The following is a 25,222-nucleotide window of genomic DNA, read 5'->3' on the forward strand; positions in this document are numbered from 1 at the left end:
GATACTTCACCGTTTTTTCATATTAAACTATGTTATTCCCTTAACTAAGATGAGTTGATACATACCTCTGTCGTCTGAGTGCGTGCACTTAATCTCTCTGAGGCGGGGTGACATTCTGATAGCATTTAGCTTAGCACACTAATCACAGTTCATTCTTATGGAACCAAACAGAGATCAAGTTAGAAGCAACCAATCAACTCCACGTTTCCCCTATTTAAATACAGTTACACGAATAGTTGGACGATCAAGTATGGTGACACAAAATAAAACGTGGCGCTTTTTTAACCGAGTTAAAAAGGAGAACTATAATGTATGGCGGAATAGCACTTCTGAGAGTACTTCAACTCGGCGCAGTAAAAAGTCCCGGCCGAAACATCCTTCCTCACATCTCCCCCTCCCTCTCTCATTTCCGTAAATAGAACCAACGTGATCTGCACGCCTGCATCAGTAGTAGTTAGAGCAGAGTTGACGAAGTACCAGTTTGTAGGAAGATAGTTTGAACAATCATGGTTATAACGTGCGTCGTAAAGGGTTGTGAGAACAAGGCGAAGGTATTTAGTGCCGTCATGTTTCAACGATTTCGGCGGAAAGCTTGGTTAGCTGATTTGATGCAACAACATCGCTGGAGATTCTGAAGAAATGGCGTGTTTGCTCCGAGCATGTCACACAGGCGGACTATACCTCCACAGGATTACGCCTAAAGGATTCTGCCACACCGACAATAATCAAAGCAAGAACACAACAAAGTGGATCATCACCTAACACTGTAAGTGTCCGTTTGCATGGTATTTGGTTGTCCTGAAGTGGCAGTAACCTTAGCTTATCAAACTTTTGTGGTGTTTAATCTAGTAAACACAAGTAACTTTGCTGCGAAATCAGTGCGCTTGTGAGACAGGCAATACAGAGTTTTTGACTGTTTGATGTACTTGAGAAGTGAGCTCAGAAATAAAAATGAAGTATAAGCCTAAGCCCGTAGTGTAACGTTATAACTTAGTGTCACCAAATCAACAGGCACTGTGTCAGCTTTCCAAGTGATCTTAAGTAAAAGACAAAAGCCAATATTAGTATACTTTAACATAGCAACGTTTAATATTACAGATGGAACATTCACGAGAACATCATAAAAACAAACAAACAGATTTTATGAGATGAACCTCTCAATATAGAAACCTGCAACCGCAGTGAGAAAATAAACATAAAAACTCCCCTTACACTATAAGCTTTAATGTCAATATGGTAATATGTGAAATGCTCGGAGCAAACACGCCATTTCTTCAGAATCTCCAGCGATGTTGTTGCATCAATGTTCAAATCAGCTAACCAAGCTTTCCGCCGAAATCGGTGAAACATGACGGCAGTAAATACCTTCGCCTTGTTCTCACAACCCTTTACGACGCACATTATAACCATGATTGTTCAAACTATCTTCCTACAAACTGGTACTTCGTCAACTCTGCTCAAACTACTACTGATGCAGGCGTGCAGATCACGTTGGTTCTATTTACGGAAATGAGAGAGGGAGATGTGAGGAAGGATGTTTCGGCCGGGACTTTTTACTGCGCCGAGTTGAAGTACTCTCAGAAGTGCTATTCCGCCATACATTATAGTTCTCCTTTTTAACTCGGTTAAAAAAGCGCCACGTTTTATTTTGTGTCACCATACTTGATCGTCCAACTATTCGTGTAACTGTATTTAAATAGGGGAAACGTGGAGTTGATTGGTTGCTTCTAACTTGATCTCTTTTTGGTTCCATAGGAATGAACTGTGATTAGTGTGCTAAGCTAAATGCTATCAGAATGTCACCCCGCCTCAGAGAGATTAAGTGCACGCACTCAGACGACAGAGGTATGTATCAACTCATCTTAGTTAAGGGAATAACATAGTTTAATATGAAAAAACGGTGAAGTATCCCTTTAAAAGCGCTATATAAATGCAGTCCATTTACAAGTTTTATGATCTTTTTAATAGTTCTAATGAAATGTAATTTAAATGTAATTTCAATAAGAGCCTCATGAAAGATAGATATCAGTATCTTACATAAATGAGATGTTAACTCTAAAATAATAGGCTATTGTTTTTAAAGGGGACGTTCAAACCAATATGTGATCATGGTAACACTTTAGAATAATGGTCATTAGCTAACACTAGTTAACATGAACTAATGATGAACTGCACTTATAAAGCATTTATTTATCTAGATACATAGATTTTAATTCTCTTTACAATTTTTCTTTTGTTTTATTTATGCTTGTTTTAATTTTTTAATTCTTACACATGGTATTCTTATTTCTCATTCATATGGTATCACTATTTTAATTCATTTCTATGTAAAGCAGATAGCAGATATAAAGAATTGCCATTGGGTATGAAATGTCAAATGTGCTTTACAAATAAACTTGCCTTGCCTTGCCTATCTTTGTTAATGTTCATTTCATCATTTACTAATACATTATTAAAATCATGTTAACAATACACTCTAAAAAATAATTCAGTGGCTTAGTAAATATCACAGTAATAATTAACTTTATTAACTTAATAAAATCTCTCAATATCATTAACTTGATGGTTTTAGTTAAACATACCAAAATAATTGACTAAAAATCCAACAGTTAATTTTGTCTAAAATGTATAGTTATATTTAAGTTTTTTTCACTAAAATAATTTAGTATTCAAATAACCAATTATTTATTTTAAATATACTTAATACATTTGCGAAATTTATTTCAAAATATTTGAGAATGGAGAATTAAACCGATCTGTTTAAAGAACCACAAATATTACTTAATTAAAATCAAGATTATTAATATTTAACACACACTGAAGAAATTGAGTAAAATCAAGATTATTAATATTTAACACACACTGAAGAAATTGAGTAAATTTACTCGATTAAAACAATGCGCCCCTCCCCCACCCTCTGACGTGACGACAGCTCGACGGTTGAGTGATGCGGATATTTGAATTCTCCTCAGTCACCAGAGCAGTTTCTTCTTCTCAGCGTCGCAGAATTGGGGCATTTCCTCTGTGAAATTCAGGTTTGTATGTTTTTTTTTTATTATCTATATAATCATTACTGTGCTTAAAGGCATTTTATTTCATTCAAAACAACATACAGGGACAGTGTGAGTCACCTTAAGTTAATGTGTGGCGTTGGTCTTTGAAACGCCTGCTGTGTTGCTCAAAACACAAAACTTTATTCCTAAAGATAATGAATATTATGAATTTGGATGATAAAATCTTATTAAAACTGGGCACTGTTTGTTAATTGTCAGGTTATGGAGTCTGGCGCCTCGCAGCATCTTTCAGCTACGAATGAAACGCAGGACAGCGGTCTCAAGTTCAAAGTCCACCCGCAGACCGCATCTCAGGCTCGAGAAACAGCGCTGATACGGTGGAAATGGGATAACAGACCGGTTGATTACACTTGAATTACTTTTAAATGTTTAATTTTTACTTCTAAAATGTTTGTCACATGAGTTTAAATGTTGTAAAATAACTGTTATTCTTTACATGTCAAAAGAGTAATATATGCTGTAACGTTATTGCTGTACTCATCGACAATAAAGGCCATGTCATGTATAAGTGTGTTTGTGTGGACTGTGGAGTATTTTACAAAGGTTTAGAGGAAATTAAAGTTATACTATACAAGTTAGTAATACTCATAAATAAAAACAGTTCATATTAGTCATAAATATTGTTTTTTAAAATGCCTTTTACCCATTTTTTTCTACTCAATTGAATTTGTTAATGTAACAAATGCAGTTACTCAGATCTACTTAATTTTTTTACTTACATTTACTCAGATCATATGGTGTCTATAATTGATTTCACTGCTTTAAAATTTACTCAATTTTTTTAGTGTAAAAATGTTTCACCAAAAAAATTGAGTAAATCATAGTATTAGTTTTTAGAGTGTAGGTAATGCAATGTGAAATAAGAAGTAAGTAAGACCTCCGTTCATCTTCACACACAGTTTAAGATATTTTATATTTACGCCCGTTTCACACATACTCCGTCTGCAGTGCGCATTTTTTTCAGTACCCATGTTAACGGATGACAGCTTTCACACTGCACGCGCGTGGATGCGGTCCGTCAGTCCGTTCCAGGAGCGTTGCGTCTGCAGCATTGCGGCGATCGTTTTCGTACCGAGTCTATTTTTTGCTGCGCTGCGTTGCTGCATTAAAGCGACAGAACATTGTTCGCATTAAAATAAACATGTACTGACGCGAAAATCTAGTAATTTCACCACAGATGCATATCATTTAAAATATACTCTTGTTTCAAAGTCAACACATGGCTTTTTTTTCTCAAGTAAAGCAACAAAACGACACCTTACCTGGCATTTAGGTAAAAAAAATGTGCCATAATGGAGTCCACTCGTACTTTCTTGGAGGTGAAAAGCAAAGTTCTTTTTGACCTGCAGGATTTCTTTTAAAATGGTGTAAAAACGAAAGAAAAGACGAGTCGTCTGTTTTTGAATAGACTATTGTTAGTTTCTAATTTCAAATGTTTGTGATTTAAGGCTATAACCTATGTTTAAATGTTTTGCCACTTGTGTGAGCTAAATCTAAAGTATATGAATAAATGATTTTAATAAAATGTTTAAATGTAGTAGGCTACGTAACTGACTTAAGAGTAAACAAAGAGAATTGGAATTCTGACGAGGCACGTTCAGTAAAAACTTTTGGATTTTAAATAAAAAATAATGGATCAATGCTGTGTTTGTGGTATGCAACAGCGGATCAGTTGTGGACTGCAAATGCAGCTTATGTGAAATCACAACAGGATGTGGGGCTCCTGCAACGCACACGCACCGCACACACACTGCAGACGGAGTATGTGTGAAACGGGTGTAAGTCCGAGGGCGTATCTAAGTGAATGCACACTATACTGTCCATGTCCAGAAAAAGGGAATAAAAACATCATCAAAGTAGTCCATATGTGACATCAGTGGGTTAATTAGAATCTCTTGAAGCATCGAAAATACATTTTGGTCCAAAAATAGCAAAAACTACAACTTTATTCAGCATTGTCTTCTCTTCCGGGTTTGTTTCCAAACCTCAAATAAAGATTCAAACAGTTATGATTCAGATTGCGTGTCAAACTGCCAAACTGCTGAAATCACGTGACAATCCGAATCATGAATCAAGTTGAAGAAACATTTAATATATTTTTAAGCTCAAGGGAAAGTAGTTATTTTTTATTCATCACCCTTTAAAAGAACATTCCTCTGATTTTTAATTTGAAATCTTTTGACCTAGATAAATAATAAAATATGTATTTTAGACCCAAACTACTGTATAGGTGAACCTTTATAAACTAACAAAGATTGCAAATACTCAAGTATAACTGGAAAGTTCTAACAAACAACTTGTCATCATCAATAATGTAAGTTAACACAAGCAAGAACTCTGAAGACATTTGGGCTGGAACCAAAATGTATCCAATCAAACTGCATCTCTAAACCGTGTATTAAGAAAAGATTTAAATGTGTATGTTTTTCTAATTCAAACAAAATCATCTTATTTCCTTTTTAAAGCCATTCTCAGGAGCAAATAAGATTTTAAAATGTATATTTGGAATGAATTTAGGTAACGATTCCTCACCTCTTTTAAAAGCCCCTGAGAGAAATGAGCAGTTCTGCGCCACTTCAAGACGGTGTGTACCACAAAAGAGGACAGGTGCGAGTTTCTACAAGAAAAATGTACCTACGGAAGTGCGTTTTGAAAGTAGTTTCCTCTTTTTAGACCCTTGCATACCAGTGCTCACAAGACCAATCATAAAACCGTATGCAGATATAAAAGCAGGGGTGGCATTTACGTATGAGAGAGTATTACAGTTGCCATAGAGACAGCCAAACGGGGGCGGGGGGTTGACAAACCAACCGTCTCCATTGACTTTCTATTGCGGGAAGCGGCATCCTCGTCATTTCTGACTTATAAAAAAGTTCTAAAAAAACTAACAATGTCTTAAAGCTGATATGTGAAAAGGTTTACAGAAAACAAGCTAAAAAACCCAGAAGTTTTTATAAGCTGCTGACCCAAAAACGAGCATTTAAAGACGTAAAAGTGTGTTTGAAGACATAGAGACAGAGCGCGACGTGTTATATTACACTGAGAACTACACCCACTGGAGGGGAAAGTAATTAGCAGCAGGAAATCTAATGTATAAAACTGACATTTGGATATTTGACTAAATGTTTACTGCACACAGGGCAGGCATACTGAGGCATGATGAGTGTCGGGATCCCAAAATTGACCCATTCTACCTGATTTTTAGACATTGTTCTGTTTTTTGTTTTATGTCAGACAAGGAAGCTGCTTCATGCATTACAAAGTCAGTGGAGACGGTTGGTTTGTCCCACCCCACCCCTTCACCAATGGGCGTGAGGATTGGGGATTATGACGACTGTCGGGCCGTCCCCTGGCATTCAGACCAGCAGGTGAAATAAACAGCTCATATTGCTGCTCTTTAGTTCTGTTGCAGCTATGAAAAACTAGTTTAAACAGCCTGATGGCATGTTCTAACCAGAGGTAATGCGACCAGTGTTGGGCAAGTTACTATAATTAGTTACAGTTACATATTTTAAAAGTAATTGAGTTACTTTACCAATTACTGCATATCAAGTAATTAGTTACTAGGGAAAGTAACTTTTAATTAACTTCTATGTCTGTTTTTTTTTTTAAAAAGTCAAACACAATCAAACACAATACAAATACACAGAACAAAACACGCTTGGTCATCACTTTAAAAATAAAAACTTTAATTAAACAAACAAAAAATGTGTCGTGTTTGGTTAGGGCACATTGCAGGCTTTTAGGATGGTTTCAGTGGTTGCATTGATTTTGTATTGTAACACACCTGCTATAGGCCATTTAATGATGCTCGGGTCCGTGTTGCCATTCTTAAAAAGGGAAGATGTGTTCGAGTTTTGCCGACCAGATACAGCGAAAGTTTAATCTTTCAATTAGCTCTGCTGCTTCACCTTCATTGCTCTGGTTGGTTGTAGCGCTATCCAATGGCGTGCACGCTGTGCAGAGGGAGTTGTCAGCCTTGTCAGGCTACAGGGAAGGCTGTGTAGATCCAACTCTCTCGAAAAATCCTGGACTGCTGGTTCCCTAGACAACATAAAACCAGACCAATTACAATTAATAAGAGAATAACAATTAAGACACACACCTTAAAAGGTTAGTTCATCCAAAAATGAAAATTCTGTCATCATTAACTCGCCCTCATGTTATTCCTAACCTGTATGAGTTTCTTTCTTCTGCTGAACACAGAAGATTTGGAAAAATGTTGTAACAAAGCAGAGAGAACAACCATTCACTACCATAGTATTTTTTTCTCTACTATGGTAGTCAGTGGTTGCTCTGCTTGGTTACAAACATTTTTCCAAATATCTTATTTTGTGTTCAGCAGAAGAAAGAATACAGGTTTGGAACAACATGAGGGCAAGTAAATGACAGAATTTTCATTTTTGGATGAACTATCGCTTTAAGAAATCTCACTTAATAGTCAGCTGCTGGAATGATTTTTGTTTCCTTCTTCCTGACTTTGTGATAGGCAGAGATTTCCCAATCTTTTGAGTCTAAAATCAAACAGAAAACTTTTTTAAAAACTTCATTTTTTTATATTTGTGCCCATGATTCTCTCATAAGTTATCTGTTAAGTCTTACCATAACTAGGCAGGTTCTAGTCTGTACAGTCTTCAAACACCAACCCAGGGCCTTACTTGATGCATTATAGAAACACTCCTATAAACACAAATAGAAAAAACAAATACATTTAAACATGAAGGCATATCCAAACATTAAACAAAAGTTAAAATGATAAATACATTTTGCATAAATATTTAAAGAATTACTTACCCATTCTAGAAGTATTAGTCCTCCAAATAAGGAAATTGTGGAGTTGTTCTTCTGTTTTTCAGTCATATGATAGGTGTGCTGGCAAACAAGAGTAAAAGATAGTTTGAGGATGAAGAAATACTTTAAATAGTCTTAAAGAATACATTTTTCATTAGTTTTATTCAGACCCCATTCATAATGAATCAATTATATTATAATTCTTACCCATGTACTTCAGTCATTTCAGCAACAAGTAGGATAAAGGTATAGTTTACCCAAAAATGAAAATTATCCTATGATTTACTCACCCTAAAGTGATCCTAGGTGTATATGACATTTTTCTTTCAGACAAATACAGTCAGAGTTATATTTTTTTTAAAAATGTCCTGGCTCTTCCAAGCTTTATAATGGCAGTGAATGGCTGTTTATGTTTCGAAGTCGATAAAAGTGCATCCATCCATCCTAAAAGTGCATCCGTCATCATAAAAGTAAAACATACGTCTCTGGGGGGTTAATAAAGGCCTTCTAAAGCAATGCGATGCATTTGTGTAAGAAATATTTCCATATTTTAAACTTTATAAAATAAAATAACTATCTTCCGATAGCCGTACGCAAGGATTTACTTAAAGAGGAACCCCTGACCCAGAGCAGTGTGGATATCTTTTATGATGATAGATGCACTTTTATGGACTTCAAAACATTAACAGACATTCACTGCCATTATAAAGCTTGGAAGTGCCAGGACATTTTAGTATAACTGATTGAATTTGTCTGAAATAAGAAAATCATATACACCTAAGATGACTTAAGGGTGAGTAAATCAAGGATTCATTTTTAGGTGAACTTTAAAGTGTTAGTTCCCCCAAATTTTAAAATTCTGTCATCATGTACTCACATTGACTTGCACAGTATTTTTTTCTATTCTTTCATAATAATTTTCTAACTACCATCCTGTCCTGACTATAAAACCTGTCAATAAGTGATTTGAATGTGTATGCACAGAGGGTTAAAGCACAGATATTGACCAATGATCTTCCAAGACAAGCACTACACATTTTTTCTATACCATATACATACCTTTTTTTTGCTGCAGAACAGAAAGAACCGTCATCTGTCAGCCGTGGTTTCATTCTAGGGGATTTTCAAAAATCAATGTTGATGCAGCTGTTGAACATGATGCTTCTGAAGACAGAGACATCAGACAGGTCACATTTTCTGTGCAAAAACAAATGAGGTCAACATTTTCAGAAAAAAATGTTCATGAAACAATCCTACCTAAAAGTTTGATTTTGACACTGATTTTGCAGTTTTCATTTGTTAGTCATTTCATCTGCGTCTTTAAATCTGGATTTCTACACAATTTAAATCAGACACAAAGATTAAGTAGTGCAATAAGATTACAGTTTGATGAATGAACAATTAATTAAATAAGGGAATAGAAAGCGTTAACATTACTCCGTCTGATGCTGCTTTTCTTCAGGGAAGCACTGTGCATAGCTCGTCTGTATAAAACAATAGGTTACCGTCGTAACCCCGGTTCTCTGAAACATCGAGTGGAGAGATCCACTTATGGGAAAGGCATCCATACCTGACCTCTGCAGAAGCATCCAATTGCACCAAGTCTGACAAGACAGGCAGGAGCACGCAGCCAATGCCCAGTAAGGCCCCACCCCTTACCAGCGGGCATATATGGGCTGCATACGCTACTGTACATCAGTAAGTATATTCGCTTCTTGTGCGGTAAGCGGGGCAAAGCTGGTGGATCTCTCCACTCGATGTTTCAGAGAACTGGGGTTACGACAGTAACCTATTGTTCTTTCATCATCTCGATTCAAGGTCCACCTATGGGAGAGACATGGACAGCTCCCCGATTGCCCAATACACTCACAGTGAGAATAAAGAAAGGCAGGGTTAGGAAGACCCCACCCCCAAGACCGAATGTTCTATTGAGGCTCTGGTGACATCCAGCCTGTAGTAACGCACAAACGTATGGGGAGAAGCCCAACTGGCAGCAGAACAGATATCCTGCTGTGATACTCCCCTGAACAGAGCCCAAGAGGAATCCCCTCTTGAGGGGGCCAAGTCCCTCGTGGAATGAGCTCTGATGTTCACTGGAGGTTGCACTCCCTTTGATTCATATGCCAAGATTATAGAGTCCACTAGCCAATGTGAGAGGCGTTGTTTAGACAGGGGATCCCCTTTGCGAGGCGGAGCCCATGAAACAAAGAGTTGGTCACTCTTCCGGAACGCGCTGGTCCTAGACACATACGTTTGTAGCGCACGGACTGGACACAGGGCATTTAGCCTCTGATCCTCTACGGAGGAAAAGGGCAGAGGGTGAAAAACGGATAGCTCCAACACCTCCGATGTGAACGCAGGGAAACATTTCGGCATGAAGGCTGGATTAGGCTAGAGGAAAACCTTATCTCCATCCAGAGAGAAATTGATGCACGAGGGGTGGACTGAGAGTGCATGTAACTCACTGAGACGTTTGGCTGATGCCAAGGCCAAGAGCAAGGCTGTTTTGAAGGACAGCAATTTAGGGGGATTATTCCCCAGAGGCTCAAAAGGGAATTGAGACAGAGCTTCCAGCACCATGGAGAGGTCCTATTCAGGAATCGTTCTCCTAATGACTGGGAACGAGCGACGGGTGCCCTTTATAAATCTGCGGATTAGAGAATGCTGCCCAACTGTTGAGCCCTCAAAACCCACATGACAAGCAGAGATAGCTGCCAGATAGACCTTAATAGTGGAAAAAGACCTGCCCTTATCCATAAGGTCTTGGAGGAAACAAGATATCAGCGACTGAGCACTGATATAAAGTGAGACCCCGCCCATCACACCACTCATCGAACACCTGCCACTTACAGCCATACAAGGACCGTGTAGAAACGGCCCTGGCATTCTGTATAGTAGCCACCACGTGCAGGGGAAGCCCTAACGCGCTTAGGTTCGTCCTCTCACGGGCCAAGCCCAGAGAGCTACCCTGTCTGGGTGTGGGTGATAAATCTCCCCGTTCGCTTAAGACAATAGGTCTGTGCAGAGGGGGAGGCACCACGGCTGGGCATACAACGGAGGGATTATCTCTGCCAGCCACGGCGCTTTGGGCCACCTGGGTGCTATCAGGATGAGAGAAAAAAAAACCTCTCTCGCCCTGGCCAGTGTGAGAATTATCAGGCACAGGGGAGGAAAGGCGTACAGCAGCACTCTGGGCCACGGGTGGGCCAGTGCGTCCACCTTGAGGGGCGCGTCCAAGTCCTTTAGCAAGAAGAACATAGGACAATGGCTATTTTCGCGTGAGGCGAACAGATCTACGGACCCGTAGCCTCATCCATATCATGTCTACTATTTGAGGGTGGAGGCGCCAATCTCCGAAGAGCAGGTTCCCCCTTGATAGAAGATCCGCTCAGAAGATCTGTTCAGAATTCCCGGAACATGAGTCGCGCATAATGACAGGAAAACTCGCCCGCTCCATGCCAAACGTTTGTAAGCTAGGGCATGAAGCTTCAGCGAGCGCGCACCGCCTTGACGATTGATATAAGCCACTGCTGTGGTATCGTCGCAGCGTACGAGCACATGATGTCCCTGCAGATGAGGCAGAAAATGATTCAGAGCCTTCCAAATTGGTTAGAAGCTCTAAATAATTGATGTGCTCTGAACGTAGTTTGCTCGGCCGCAAACCGTTCACAGTTCTGCCCTCCTGGGTGGCACCCCAGCCTGTTAGGGACGCGTCCGTCGTCACGACTTTCTGCAACATGACAGTCCCCAGAGGGGTACCCTGTGCGTAAAAGTCCACGCTCTTCCAGGGGCACAGAGCTGCAGCGCAGGTGCGCATCACTGTTACAGAGCGGCAAAGATTGTGTAACGGGCTGAAATGTAGTGACAACCCATTTCATGATCGCCCTCATCCTCAGGGGTCCTAATGGCAAAAACTGGATAGCTAAAGCCATAAGACCCTGTAGCCTGAGACGTGCGATATCGCACCCTCGCCCCCTCTCTGAACTGTGACAGACAGTTCGTCAGAGAGAGAACGCGCTCTTGAGAGAGACGCGCTCGCATGGAGACAGAGTTCGGCTCCATGCCCTGGAAGATCACCCTCTGACCGGGTGTAAAGTTGCTCTTGTTCACATTCACCCTGAAGTCCAGAGATGGGATGTGCGCGAGCACACGGGAGACGATAGCCCTGTAATATCATGCGCAATATCCATTCGGGTGGTTCTGCAGTAAGCCAGGCTGACACACAGCTTGTGTGTATGCCCGTCCGGGCTGTGCTGGCTTTGAACATGCCTAGCTGGCTTATTTGTGATGCAATGGCGCCCTCTAGTGAAACTATGGACGACACATGCAGGTTCACAATTACGAGAGAAAAGGTATTGAGAGGGTATCTCGCAGTGACGAATTCATTTGATTCGTTAGATTTATTGTGTTTTTTGTGTTTCTGTGTGTGTTGTGTTTTCTGGAAAACACTGGGGCTGAAGCCTTTATTATTTGGGTGAGGGGAACACAGTATGTGCGGTGTGGTAGGGGGACACCCTACAGCAGGAACCTTCCGTCATTTGGACAGGGGTTCTGGGGCAGGAAGAGAGCCCAGAAAGCTTCTTTCGAGGCTTTTCCTTGACCTGATTAAAATTACGAGAAGCGAATGTCAACAGATGTACAGTAGCGTATGCAGCCTATATATGCCTTTGGCTGCACGTTCCTGCCTGTCTTGTCAGACTTCAGGTAGGGGTCAGGTACAGATGCCCTTCCCATAGGTGGATTTCGAAATGAGATGATGAAAGAGAACTTCTAAGCAGCCCTTCAAGCAGCATAGCTACTGAATGTGTTTTTCAAGACATAAATATACAATTATACAGTAAAAAGACAGATTAATATAAGTGTGGGACACTTACTTTTTCTGTGTTTTCTCTGTTCTCTCTGATGTGGTGCAAACTCCGCGTGCACCGCACGAGCCTCAGCCTAGTCTGAGAGAAAGGTTTAGGCGCGTTATTAAAGCGTCAAGTTATATCGTTAACGTATAAAACAATGTCATAAAAAAACATGTTGCAAATTAACGTTAGGCTAAAAAACACTTACTTTTGGTGTTTCCCTTATACAAGCAACCCTCCTCATCATCCGCTCCATATCGCGAGTCAAAAGAAGATGCCGCATGTGAGAAAAGTTATCCTGTTTAGGCGCACAGAGCTTTTAAATATCGCTTTAAATCAATATGTTATAAAATACATATTGTAAATGAGGTAAAACACTTACTTACGGCGTTTTCCTGTTAAAAAGCAACCGCCTCAGGACTGCTCCGAATCACGCATCAACAAAAATGCCTCTATGAGAGCTGTTTAGCTGTGCACAGCACATTAATAGTTATAAAACAATAATGATGTAATAAAATGCATATGTAAATACGATGAAACCAGGATAAAACACGCAATATCAGTGTTATCACTCCTTGTATATTCCGCATCTTGAGTCAAAGAAAATGGCGTCTGTGAGAAGTTTCAACTTGATTCGCAAAAATATCCCGGATGTAATTTTACTCTCTCTCAGTGTTGAGATTTATCTCTACATATGTTCACCAGCCAGAGAGTGTGGTTTACACTAACAGTGTTAATTCAACACCAGAAATTTAGATCTGGAGATTTTGCTGTGTGGTTGAGAGAGTAGACTGGGTAAGCCCAGCGTGATCTGCCAGCGATTTGATTTCGCCCGGCAACTCAGTCTGGAAACCTGTACATTAATTTCTGCTGCTTCGGTTACACTTTTGCAGGAACCAATCTCAGACTGGCTTATCCACCTGGTGCACTATTGGTGGGTTTAACATGATGACGGATAGAGAAGCGATGGGTCATTGCCCATTGCTCACGCTTCTTGTGGTCTGATTGGTTGAAGGACTCATACAGAGTCATTTGAATTATGCTCATTTATCATGCCTTTTTGGTCTGACTGGTTGAAGGCCTATCCAATTGCTTACAGAATCATTTGAACAATGCTCGTTTATCACGCCTTGTGTGCAGTAGAAGATACAGAGCAGACTCCCCAGACCAATGTTTAGTTTTAAATTGAGTTTGGTCTGGTGATAGCCAGACAACTGAGAGAGTGTATTTTTGAACAACTGTATTTGTAGCCTATAACTGTGAATATTTTTTAAAGTTACACTGTGATATTTTCCCCCATCTAGCGGTGAAAAGGTATATGACCACCCAGTGAATATTAGTTTCTGTTCCTCTCAATTCTGATTTTGTTTTAACTCCTACGGTGGCCGATTTAGTCCAAGATTAACATGGCAGTCCCCCTCTTCACATTCGACACGGTGCCATTGAGTGTTAAAACGTGAAAGGTGAAGCTTGAATTTATGGGTATGTCTCTCTTTGGCTAATGTACTTTCAAGATGGAGGAGCAACATGGCGACCAGCATTCGAACTCTCACCCGTATGTATCTTCAATGGCATAATATAAACTTACTGTGAGAAACGAGACTGAGGAATCTGATGCAAGTAAACAGGTTTATTTGAAAGAGAGCAGACAGCAATATGCAAACTCCACAACAGTTCTCAGGGTAAATAGTCACTCGATACTGTACAGTCCTCCTCGGGTCTCAGGGCAGCAGTAGAATGAGCAGTAGAAAACTCGGTAATGCGGTGCTCTCTGGAACTCAATACACGCTCAACAAGATCCAGTCTAAAGGCCAGACACACCGGTGAGCAACGTAGAAAAAGAGACAAATGTTCACAGGATACACAGTACCGAAGGAGAACGAAGAAGCCAGCTCAGTCTAACAGCGAGACACGCTGACAGCAGATAAGTCCAAAGATCCAAGGAGGAATCCACGGGAGAGGGCGAGAGAGACCCACAGAGAGATCCAACAAAACAGGTGAGAGGAGAACGGCCCGAGGCTAACACAGTCTCAGCTGAGTCCTGGAGGGAAAACAAAAAGGTGAATAACAAAAACACGAAAAAAACCCGACACGACCCGGACGACACACGGCAGCGACCACCCAGAAGAAAACAACGAATGCGCAATGAGAACAGAACATCAGGACATTGAATAGAGAAACGAACATGAGACAACAGTGGAAAACAATCAGGGATAACGAGGAGGGAGGAGACAGAGAGTGTGCATGTGGAAACAAAAGGTAAACAAACAATTAGTGTAGATCACACCGGAATCCTGACACTTACGAGAATACTTTATTTTTGAAAGAACTAAGTTTTTTTTAGTTCGCGAAAAGCTTCCTGATCCGCATAAAAGCGAGCCATAAACTGAATCACTATAATTACACAAATAATTATACAAGACAAAATACATTTCTTTCACGGTAAAAAAGCAATAATGATGTTAAGAATACATTCAAAAGTATGTTACCTTTGAAACCTTCTGTATGGCGCGGGTTACGTGACGTCATCGCCACCGCGACTTTTTTTAGGATCAATCATTAAAAAAACATTCATACTGTTTGTGATAAATGCACTTTTTTAACACATCACTTGAATATATAAAACATTTCTTTTTGTATTGCCCTTTATCTATTTCATTTTGGACTGACTTTAAAATAGATATTCCTAAAATAGAAATTCCTAGTTTTAAAATTTAGAAACTCATGACATTTTACTTTGTTTCCAAAATCCATATTTTCTTAAAAACAAAATTATATAATTAAATCATTTTGCTGAAGTTTTATGTGCATGACACAAATAAAAGAACCCTTCCTATATTACCTTTTATAAGACTGATCTCACAGTATACTTTGAATCCCTTTCAAACATGAGATCACAAAACAAAAAGCTTTCTACCTTGATTTATAAACTTAGATTTTTGTATTTATTTACAATGCTTTGTATTCATCGTTTTGTATTGTATTGTACTTGAAATGTCTGTACTTGAAATAAATAATAAATTAAAAAATATTTAAAAAACAAATTATTATTTTAAAGATAAAAGTCTCCTGACACTATTAAAGTCAAACTAATTTTGCACTTTCATTTAACGTAGGCTACATACAAACTAAAAGTAATGTTATTTTTATAATAATGGTGAAGCAAATGTTTTTGCTGTATAAAGGCATACATATACGTGTTTGATTAAACACTCATCATATAATATAAAATGAAGTAAAACCGGTTTAATAAACTACTTTTAAGTGACATTAATCATGTAAGCAAAACAAACAACATTTTATCCAAAAAACATTTATTCAGTAGTCATTTTTACAATGAAGTTTTTTAAAACGTCAGTTGAATTTGTCATCAAAGGCTTGTGTTCTAAGTCAAAACTCATTCCTCCACTGATTCATACTATAGTAAAACTATGGTTACTGCTGATTGGCCAACGCAGTCGCCAGGAGGAAGCTCCTTTGACCAATGAGAAACCTCTCACCACGCCCCTACCTCTTGCCACGCCCATTACTCCACGCTGCAGCTACCCCTGTCTCGCTCAGAAGGGTATTGAGAGTTGCTAGACGGCACTCGCGGGCTAATTAGATTTGCTGCCGCTAGGATGTGTCTAGATTTCTAGGCTAATCTGCGTGCGCATGTGTGGGTTGATTTCATGCTTGACGTAACTTGAAGTGTCATGCGTGACGTGCGCGCGCCGAAAAACTCATGTTGATGTGTGATGCTATCATTTAAAAAAAAAAAAACTATGCTCACATCAGTATACAAACAATAACATAATATATGATAATAGCAATTAGAAACAAACAAGAATAAAAGACAAGAGATGTCCGTTCTCACGTGTTTCAGATGTGTTTCACACGCGTGCATGAGAACGTCATGAAAGCTTGAAGCGTCTCATGCACGCGCTGGTAACAGCTGATCGGATATGAAATGATTACTAAATTATGACAGCATTTCTTGGTGTACTACTTTTTCTTTTAATAAATAATAATAAAAAATGTCAAAAGACATGGGATTCATCTTAACATCCATGATCCATCAATGGAAACGAAAATGAAGAAGAGGAACAGGAAAAGAAAAGAAAGAGAAAGGGACAAAACGTGTCTCTTTCTGTCAGGACGTTATCATTTGAAATGAAAAGTTTATTTAAAAAAAAAAAACAAATATGTTATAAATCTGTTTTGAATTAAGTTGTTTTTATGATTGATATCAGATTGTAAATGTGTTTTTATTGTACTTACCATATAAATACATGAAACAAGAGGGAAACAAGAGCCACTTTAAGTTACAGCCCGCACATTCATACTTACCCCGTAATTACCCCTTAATTAAAAAAATACTTACAGTATAAATTATTTGTTATTTTTCCTGATAGTACCCCTTTATTCCCCGAATATTACATATTGTTCCTTTATACCTACACGTACTTACTTTATAGTTACACTATAATTACCAAAAGTTATGCTGTAAATTCACTTTAATTATGCAGTACTTTCCTGGCCGTAATCTAAAGCGTTATCTTTTTTTTCCATTTGTGGGTCATCACTTTTGTTATTGTAGCCTACACTTGGAAATCCTGTCGCAGCTCATCTACACAGGTAAGACATTTGTCAATTTGTGTTTAACATTGCTGAACATTTGTGGTTACCTGATCCATGCTACCCAAAATTGTGTGTTGAATTGCTTGGATGTCTCGTTTGACCTGATCTTGAACTGCAGAGGTGATAATTGATTCCATTTTCTGAATTTCCTTCAAGACTTTGAGATCAGTTTCATCGCTTTAATCAATTGGTCGGCCTCAGCTGCCTCTTGTTGTTTAGATGCAGTCAGTAGGGTAAGAACCTGTTGCTTGTTGGTCTCCACCTTAACTGAAAGATCATTGATCTGGATCTCACAGTGTGAAGAAGAGGCCTTCAGTGCCTGGGTAAGCTCATTTACTGTTTTCTCCTGTTTTTCCATGAACTCCCTCAGATCATCCCAGTTACCTTGTACCTGAGCAGTGAACTGGTGAATTCCCCTACCAGGGGTTGCTAGGATGCCGGGCAGATCATGCTGCTCCATTGAGGAAGGGAACCAGTGTAGAAAAGAGCCTATTACTTATTCATTAGGATGTGTTTGAATATAAAAAAAACACACAAACGTCATTATTTGACCTCAGATAACTGTAAAAAAAAAAAAAAAAAAAAAGAAGCCATTCATGACACAAACTTGAGCGTTTACTTAAGCACATACTTTTATAATTCTACCATTATAGACATATTCATATCAACTGAATCAATAGACAGCGCAGGACCTAAATAACTGATTTCCTTAAATAAAAGTTAGTCCACATAAGTCAGCACATTACAGTATTGTTGTTACCACGACAACTAGCCTACTTGTGTCCAGGTATGGATGTGCTTCCCGTGTATGAAAAGTAACTGCCCACATGATGCAAAAACACACAAAAAAGTTTGCTGTGTACTGAAATTAGTTGAAAATCAATTCAATATCCTTTTTATGTATCCATAAACTATTGTATAAATTCCTTCTCAGATATATTTTTTAGAATAAAGTTTAATAAAAAATTGTATTGTATTGTATTTAACAATTGTATGCATTTGAAATTTAGATTAGTTCTGTTTTAATGTAGCTACCTGAGTGTAAAATAAAATAAGAGTTAAACATAGGCTACAGGTTTGTGGCTCTGAATTTCTTTTTAATTACCAACTTGTAAACTTATGGTCACTTTTATTTTTTAACAACAACTTTTATTCAACAACTTTTATTAAACAAACAAAACGAAAGTAAACCGCGGGCAGCCCCTCACAGATGACTGCACGCGGTCTGATGACGCAGTGAAACATGCCAAATTGTTATCAACAAAAGTTTTGTTAAAATTGTTATAGCGTTGGGCGACCACTGTGAGAACTTTTTGAAAATGTGTGGACTGTGAAAACGCTTGATGTAAATTGATCAATAACTGACCCCTTGTGAAAAAATAAATGAATGTGGTGAATCTGACCACATGCAACGTTGTAAATCCCCTGATATTACCTCCCCTTCCTCAATGGAGTAAGGGTGTAAGGGCAAAAGGGCAAAAAGGACATGTGATCTGCACAGGTTGAGCCCTACCTGTGCATGTGCCTGCATTTGAATCTTGTTTGTATTCATTCAAAGGTTATGTAAATGATTGATCATGTTGGTTTAAGATGTCCAGTCCAGTCTCATACCAGTCTCATGTTAATCTTGAGAACTGTTGTATTAATATACTGCTGTAACATCCTAAAACGCTCTAAACAGTCACATAATCTATAAGAACCATGTATAAATCTCACCTGCAGATATCAGATGTCAGACGTTGCTTCAGAAGTCCCCGGCGGTGTCCTATAACCAACTTGCAACCAAGCAAGTTACAATTGCAAAATATGTGGGAGATGGTTGCTATAACGTGTGACTATATTGTATTACAATAGGCAACACTTCAGAGTCAATACCAAATCAGAACTAGTTAGCAAATAAGTTTTAATTGAAAGAATTTAATGACAAAATCTGGTTATGGTTACATTAAAAATAGTTATGAAATAGATGTGAGATGATAAAAACATATACCATTAATTGTACCCAACATATGTTATCTGAGGGATAGAAAGTGAGAGAGAGGCTTTAGAGAAGAGAGAAAGAGCCAGAGCAAAGAAGCCTAGCAAAAGAAAGAGCCAGAGAGCAAGCCCCAAGAAGAGAGAGAGCCAGAGAATCAAGAGCCAGAGAGCAAACCCGAGAGAGAGAAAGAGAATCAAGAGACAGAGCAACCATCACAATCAGGGGCGGCGTTTACATATGGCAGAGTATGGAAGTTGCCGTCCGCTGGCATTCAGACAAGCAGAGGAAATAAACAGCTTGTGATGCTGCTAGTTAGTTAGCAGCTTTGAAAAACTAATTTACACAGCCTATCTTTCTCCTCCTAAACAGATTGCGGGAAACCAGACTCAAGTAGCCTGACAAGCGAGACCCCGTCAAGATGTTTGGTCTGGAAACACACCATTGACAGCTCAATCTGAGGGGCGGGATAAACGGTTGTCTTTCAAACTCCCTCTGCATGCGATAGGATAGCGCTACACCAACCAGAGCAACGAAGGTGAAGCGGAGCTCGTTGACAGATTAAACATTCGCCGTATCCGGTCGGCTAAACTCCGAACACATCTTCCCTTCTTAAGAATGACTTCAGTGCCGTTCTTTTGTTTATTTCTCAGAGAAAAGCTTAACTCCAAGTCTTCCAGAGTCGCGGTCAAAGCTGATTCGAAAGACAGCAGCCGTTCGCCAGTTTCTCTGTTTACTAGAAGCACGCAAACGCAACTCTGCTGTCATTATGTTAAGCCCCACCCACCGACTCTATACACGATGTGATTGGCCCGACCAGAGTTTGGTGTTTACAGCTCAGAAGTGTATTGAGAGTTGCTAGACGACACTCGCGGGCAGATTAGATTTGGTGCCGCTAGGGTGCGTCTAGATTTCTAGGCTAAGACTCGACCAGAGATCAATCAATTGAAAAGCTCAGCCAATAAGAACAGTGTGTGTGTGTGTGTGTTGGCTCTCTCTTTAAGCGCACTGACTGCATTCACAACGAAATTGATAGTACAATATCGAATCCCTAAATCTTACACAATTAATCAATTTTAGCATTCTTATAAATACACTGAAGATGACTGAGTGACTGAATTTGTTTATCATAGAACGCACTTGTTTGTGTTCAATTTTAAATATCTTTCATTATTTTCAATTCTACTGTAATAAAGTTCGTAGATGGGAAGGAAGGAGGCACACTCCACCCCCCCACCCCCCACGATCACGGCTGACGCTGCACCTGGGGGTAAGGACATAGAGGTGAGACAAATGGAGATGGGAGCATGAGGAGCTACAGAACGAGAGAGGGGAGAGAGGGGGGAAAAAGAAAGAGAAAAAAAAATCTGATCCGGTTCCCCGACACACTGCCGCTCGGTCCTCACCAGCCGAGAGGCTCTTCCTCACAGTGCTATGCGATGGTGCTGGACGCCCGGTGGACGGCCCGATCCTCCTCCGCCCCCTGGCGGCCGGCGGTGGCTCCTCCGATTGAGGGCAGTCGGCAGCGAGCTCTGCGTTCCCTGCTCCTCCCCATCACTGTCAGAAAAATAGGTACATTTCTGTCACTGGGGCGGTACCCTAAGGTACAAAACCAAAAAGGTACTAATATGTACCTTAAAGGTTCTACTATGTACCTTTAAGGTACTAATTCACACTCTTAAGTACTGATATGTACCTTTTAAGGTACTAATATGTACCATTTGGGGGTGAGTAAGGTACAAAGATGTACCTTTTCACTTTTGTACCTTAGGGTACCGCCCCAGTGACAGAACTGTACCTTTTTTTCTGAGAGTGATTACAGCGGATGGCGGCTGCCACCCCACCTCGACCCAGGGGCACGGCAGCGAGCTCTCCGTCCCACCGGTCTTCACTCGCTCCAGCACCACCGCCTCAGGCAGTCTTTCCTCATCCGCGCTGCCCGAACTCCTCAGCACCGCGATCCCACTCAGCAGCGAGGGCTCTCCGACAACATGTCCCTCCTTCCTCCCGGGCTTCGGCACCAATGTAATAAAGTTCGTAGATGGGAAGGAAGGAGGCGGGAACCGGCGACCGTTTAACAACTTTTATTAAATAAACAAAACAAAAGTAAACCGCGGGTAGCCCCTCACGGACGACTGCCCACACACACATAACAAAACTCAACATAAAGTCAAGGCCTGGTCCTCTCTCGTCTTCCACTGCCTTGGCTCCTCCTTTTTTGCTCCCGTCACTTGGCCGTGAGACGAGACCGGTGTGTCACGCAGCTGGTACTCATTACCACTCGTCACCGGACCGCTCTCGCGGCCCCTCGCCCCGCTGCTTGCCACACCACATCTACATTGTCATATTTTAGTGGCGCGCTTACTCGTTATTATATTAATGATGCTTGCATGACAGTAAAAGGTGGTCAAACCTAAAAAATGTAATTCCTAATTATTCCAATCTCTATGGTAATAGCGACTTTACTGGTTTTGATTCTGCCTTAGTCTCAGCAGTCGTCATAATAAGTTGTCTCGTAAATAGTCAATGTTACTTTAAATGAAATGAAACAAAGTAACAATAGAGAGATTAAAGTGAAGTTGTGGTTGAAATTACATCCAAACAGTATCATTCAGGAGCAGAAGAAGAAAGGTATGTTTAGACTGAAATTTAAAGTGAAAATCTAAGCAGTCTGTAGCCTTATATTTTTTTTATTTTCATGTATTATTAAAATAAGAATGTCCTATACACCTAGGATGACTTGGGTGAGTAAATCATGGGGTAATTTTCATTTTTGGGTGAGCTATCCCTTTAATCCCCTCATGATCAGTAATCTTTGAAGACCAGCTTACGTAAAACCAGCTTACGACTTAAGACTACATTGCAAAGACAGCAATGTCAGAAAACAACAGAAAATACATTTGCATAGTTATTTATGACTGGTCCTGCGAGCACAGCTCTGTTGGTACATGCAGAAACTCATCCGTGAAGAGTAATCCTCTTTTGTGGACACACCGTCTTGAAGTGGTGCAGAACTGCTAATTTCTCTCAGGGGCTCTTAAAAGAGGTGAGAAATTGTTACCTACATTAATTCCAAATGTACAATTCAAATCTTATTTGCTCATGAGAATGGCTTTATATAGGCTGAGGTCTAAACCAATGTTTTAATGACATTAACTTCTTAAGTTTTAGATTTTATCACACGTTACAATTGTAGAATGTTTTAAAACCATTTGTGTTGGGTGAGAATATACAAAGATGCCAAAATGTGCTTACAGACAATGATGACCATGCTATAAGGAAAAGAAAAAGTAGGAGACAGAACTATCATTTATTTCTAAAAATAAAAAACTGTACTCAATAACTTCAGTACCAAACAGGTAAGAATAAACAATAAACCTATCAATAGCCTAATAAATGTAAATGTATCAAACAGATAAAAATACACAATGTACAACATGTTTTGTTTGGAAGCATCGCAAATATTGCAGTGTGTGTGTGAGAGAGAGAGAGAGAGAGAGAGAGAGAGAGAGAGAGAGAGAGTGTGTGTGTGAGTTTTTAGCATATCGAGCATGTTGTATAGACTCACTTCTTCATTTGTGTGTATGTATGATCTGCATTGTGTTGGATTTATTGAGAAAAAAACACAACAACAACAACAACAACAACTCTGAATTACAGTTTTTCCCATTCTTTCCTAAGGGTGCCCATTTTTCTCTACCAAGGCAGGATTAAGGATTCATTTAAGCACTTAACATTGTAGAATCTAGTCGAAAATGCTTTTGTGTGTTCAGTAGCCAAATCTTGTACTGCTCAGATTAAATTAAGTATTAAAAATAAAAAGAACAGATTTTGTTCACATTTGTCCTTAAAGGGTTACTTCAACGATTAGCATATGGCTTTGTATCAGTAGAAACCCTGGAGTATATTCTAATGATTGTGCTTTCCCCGCTCATATCCCCCTGAGACAAGAGATTTATGCATTTTATTTCTGGAAAAAAACCCTCCTTGAACTGTCACCTTATCGTGGTGGAGGGGTTTGAGTACCTGAATGATCCTAGGAGCTATGTTGTCCGGGGCTTTATGCCCCTGGTAGGGCCTCCCAAGGCAAACAGGTCCTTGGTGACGGGCCAGACTAAGAGCAGTTCACAAGCCCATTATGAAAAAATTAAAAACAAGGGCCGAGACGTCGCCCGGCATGGCGCAGCCGGGGCCCCACCCTGGAGCCAGGCCCGGGGTTGGGGCTCGTATGCGAGCGCCTGGTGGCCGGGCCTTCCCCCATGGGGCCCGGCCGGGCTCAGCCCGAAAGAGCGACGTGGGGCCGCCCTCCTGTGGGCTCACCACCTGCAGGAGGGATCATAAGGGGCCGGTGCATAGTGGATCGGGCGACAGTCGAAGGCGAGGCCCCCGACGACCCGATCTCTGGACACGGAAACTGGCTCTAGGGACGTGGAATGTCACCTCGTTGGCGGGGAAGGAGCCTGAGCTTGTGCGGGAGGTCGAGAGATACCGACTAGAAATAGTCGGGCTCACCTCCACGCACAGCTTAGGCTCTGGAACCACACTTCTCGAGAGAGGCTGGACTCTCTACCACTCTGGAGTTGCCCATGGTGAGAGGCGGCGGGCTGGAGTGGGTTTGCTTATAGCCCCCCAGCTCAGTCGCCATGTGTTGGAGTTCACCCCGGTGAGCGAGAGGGTTGCTTCCCTGCGCCTTCGAGTCGGGGATAGGTTTCTCACTGTCATTTGTGCCTACGGGCCGAATGGCAGTGCAGAGTACCCGGCCCTCTTGGGGTCTCTGGGAGGGGTGCTAGAAAGTGCTCCGACTGGAGACTCCATCGTCCTACTGGGGGACTTCAACGCCCATGTGGGCAGTGACAGAGACACCTGGAGGGGCGTGATTGGGAGGAACGGCCCCCCTGATCTGAACCCGAGCGGTGTTCTGTTATTGGACTTCTGTGCTAACCATGGCTTGTCCATAACGAACACCATGTTCAAGCATAAGGGTGTCCATCAGTGCACTTGGCACCAGGACACCCTAGGCCGAAGGTCGATGATCGACTTTGTGGTCGTCTCATCTGACCTCCGGCCGTATGTCTTGGACACTCGGGTGAAGAGAGGGGCGGAGCTGTCAACCGATCACTACCTGGTGGTGAGTTGGATCCGATGGCGGGGGAGGAAGCTGGACAGACTCGGCAGACCCAAACGTACTGTGAGGGTCTGTTGGGAACGTTTGGCTGAACCCCCTGTCAGAGAGATCTTCAACTCCCACCTCCGGCAGAGCTTCGACCAGATCCCGAGGGAGTCTGGAGATATGAGCTGTGTCCCAAAGTGAAGGGTGCGCACTTCCAAGGCCATGCACTTCGAAGGCCAGACCAGGCCACGCCTTAAAAGTGCACGAAGTGCACGAAGGGCGAACCGAGGGACAGGGTTGCCAGGTCTGAATAATAAAACCCCTACAATTGTTATTCAAAAGTATCGGAATCACAGCCAGAATGTGCCAAAATATCCCAAAATGCGGGGCGCGGGCAGTAGAAATATTGCTTAAGTAAAGACAACTTAACCTGTGGACTATAGGCTACAAACACCCCAAAGCAACAGTAGCCTAAATGCAGCCCCATTCCAGACTTGGCAACAATGAACCAAGCGTCGTTAATGGACTAGCAGGTTCTGACAACTGACAGCGGACGTTCGTGAGGAGATTTTAAAAAGAGAAATGGAGCATATACTACTACTTATATATATATATATATATATATATATATATATATATATATATATATATATATATATATATATATATATATATATATATATATATATACTTTTTTGAGCTTTCTATTGGGTTTTGACACGCTTCAAAGCCTGCGACGATGGGCTGGACCATAAGCATGTAAATATGTAGCCGGTTAAATATTGTCAAATTGCAAATATTA

At 40.6% G+C, this 25,222-nt stretch overlaps 1 protein-coding gene across 5 annotated transcripts in view; it reads right to left on the minus strand.

The window, feature by feature from the left end:
* The window catches only part of LOC137039200 (4-galactosyl-N-acetylglucosaminide 3-alpha-L-fucosyltransferase 9-like), a 30,383-nt gene extending 24,619 nt beyond the window's left edge, over window positions 1-5,764 (minus strand). The window contains exons 1-2 of one of the 5 annotated variants that reach the window (XR_010897604.1): window positions 5,607-5,678; window positions 4,337-4,428 (exon numbers count right to left, since the gene is read on the minus strand). Coding sequence is in view for 3 of the 5 variants with exons in the window: in XM_067414480.1 (XP_067270581.1) it covers window positions 5,709-5,757 (49 nt within the window). In the remaining 2 variants the exon portion in view is untranslated. The other 4 variants (XM_067414480.1, XM_067414484.1, XM_067414482.1 and 1 more) reach the window with 4 other exon arrangements.
* Between the last annotated feature and the right edge of the window lie 19,458 nt (window positions 5,765-25,222).

The sequence above is a fragment of the Pseudorasbora parva genome, chromosome 13, assembly GCF_024679245.1.
Source record: "Pseudorasbora parva isolate DD20220531a chromosome 13, ASM2467924v1, whole genome shotgun sequence".
NCBI classification, from domain to species: Eukaryota; Metazoa; Chordata; class Actinopteri; order Cypriniformes; family Gobionidae; genus Pseudorasbora; species Pseudorasbora parva.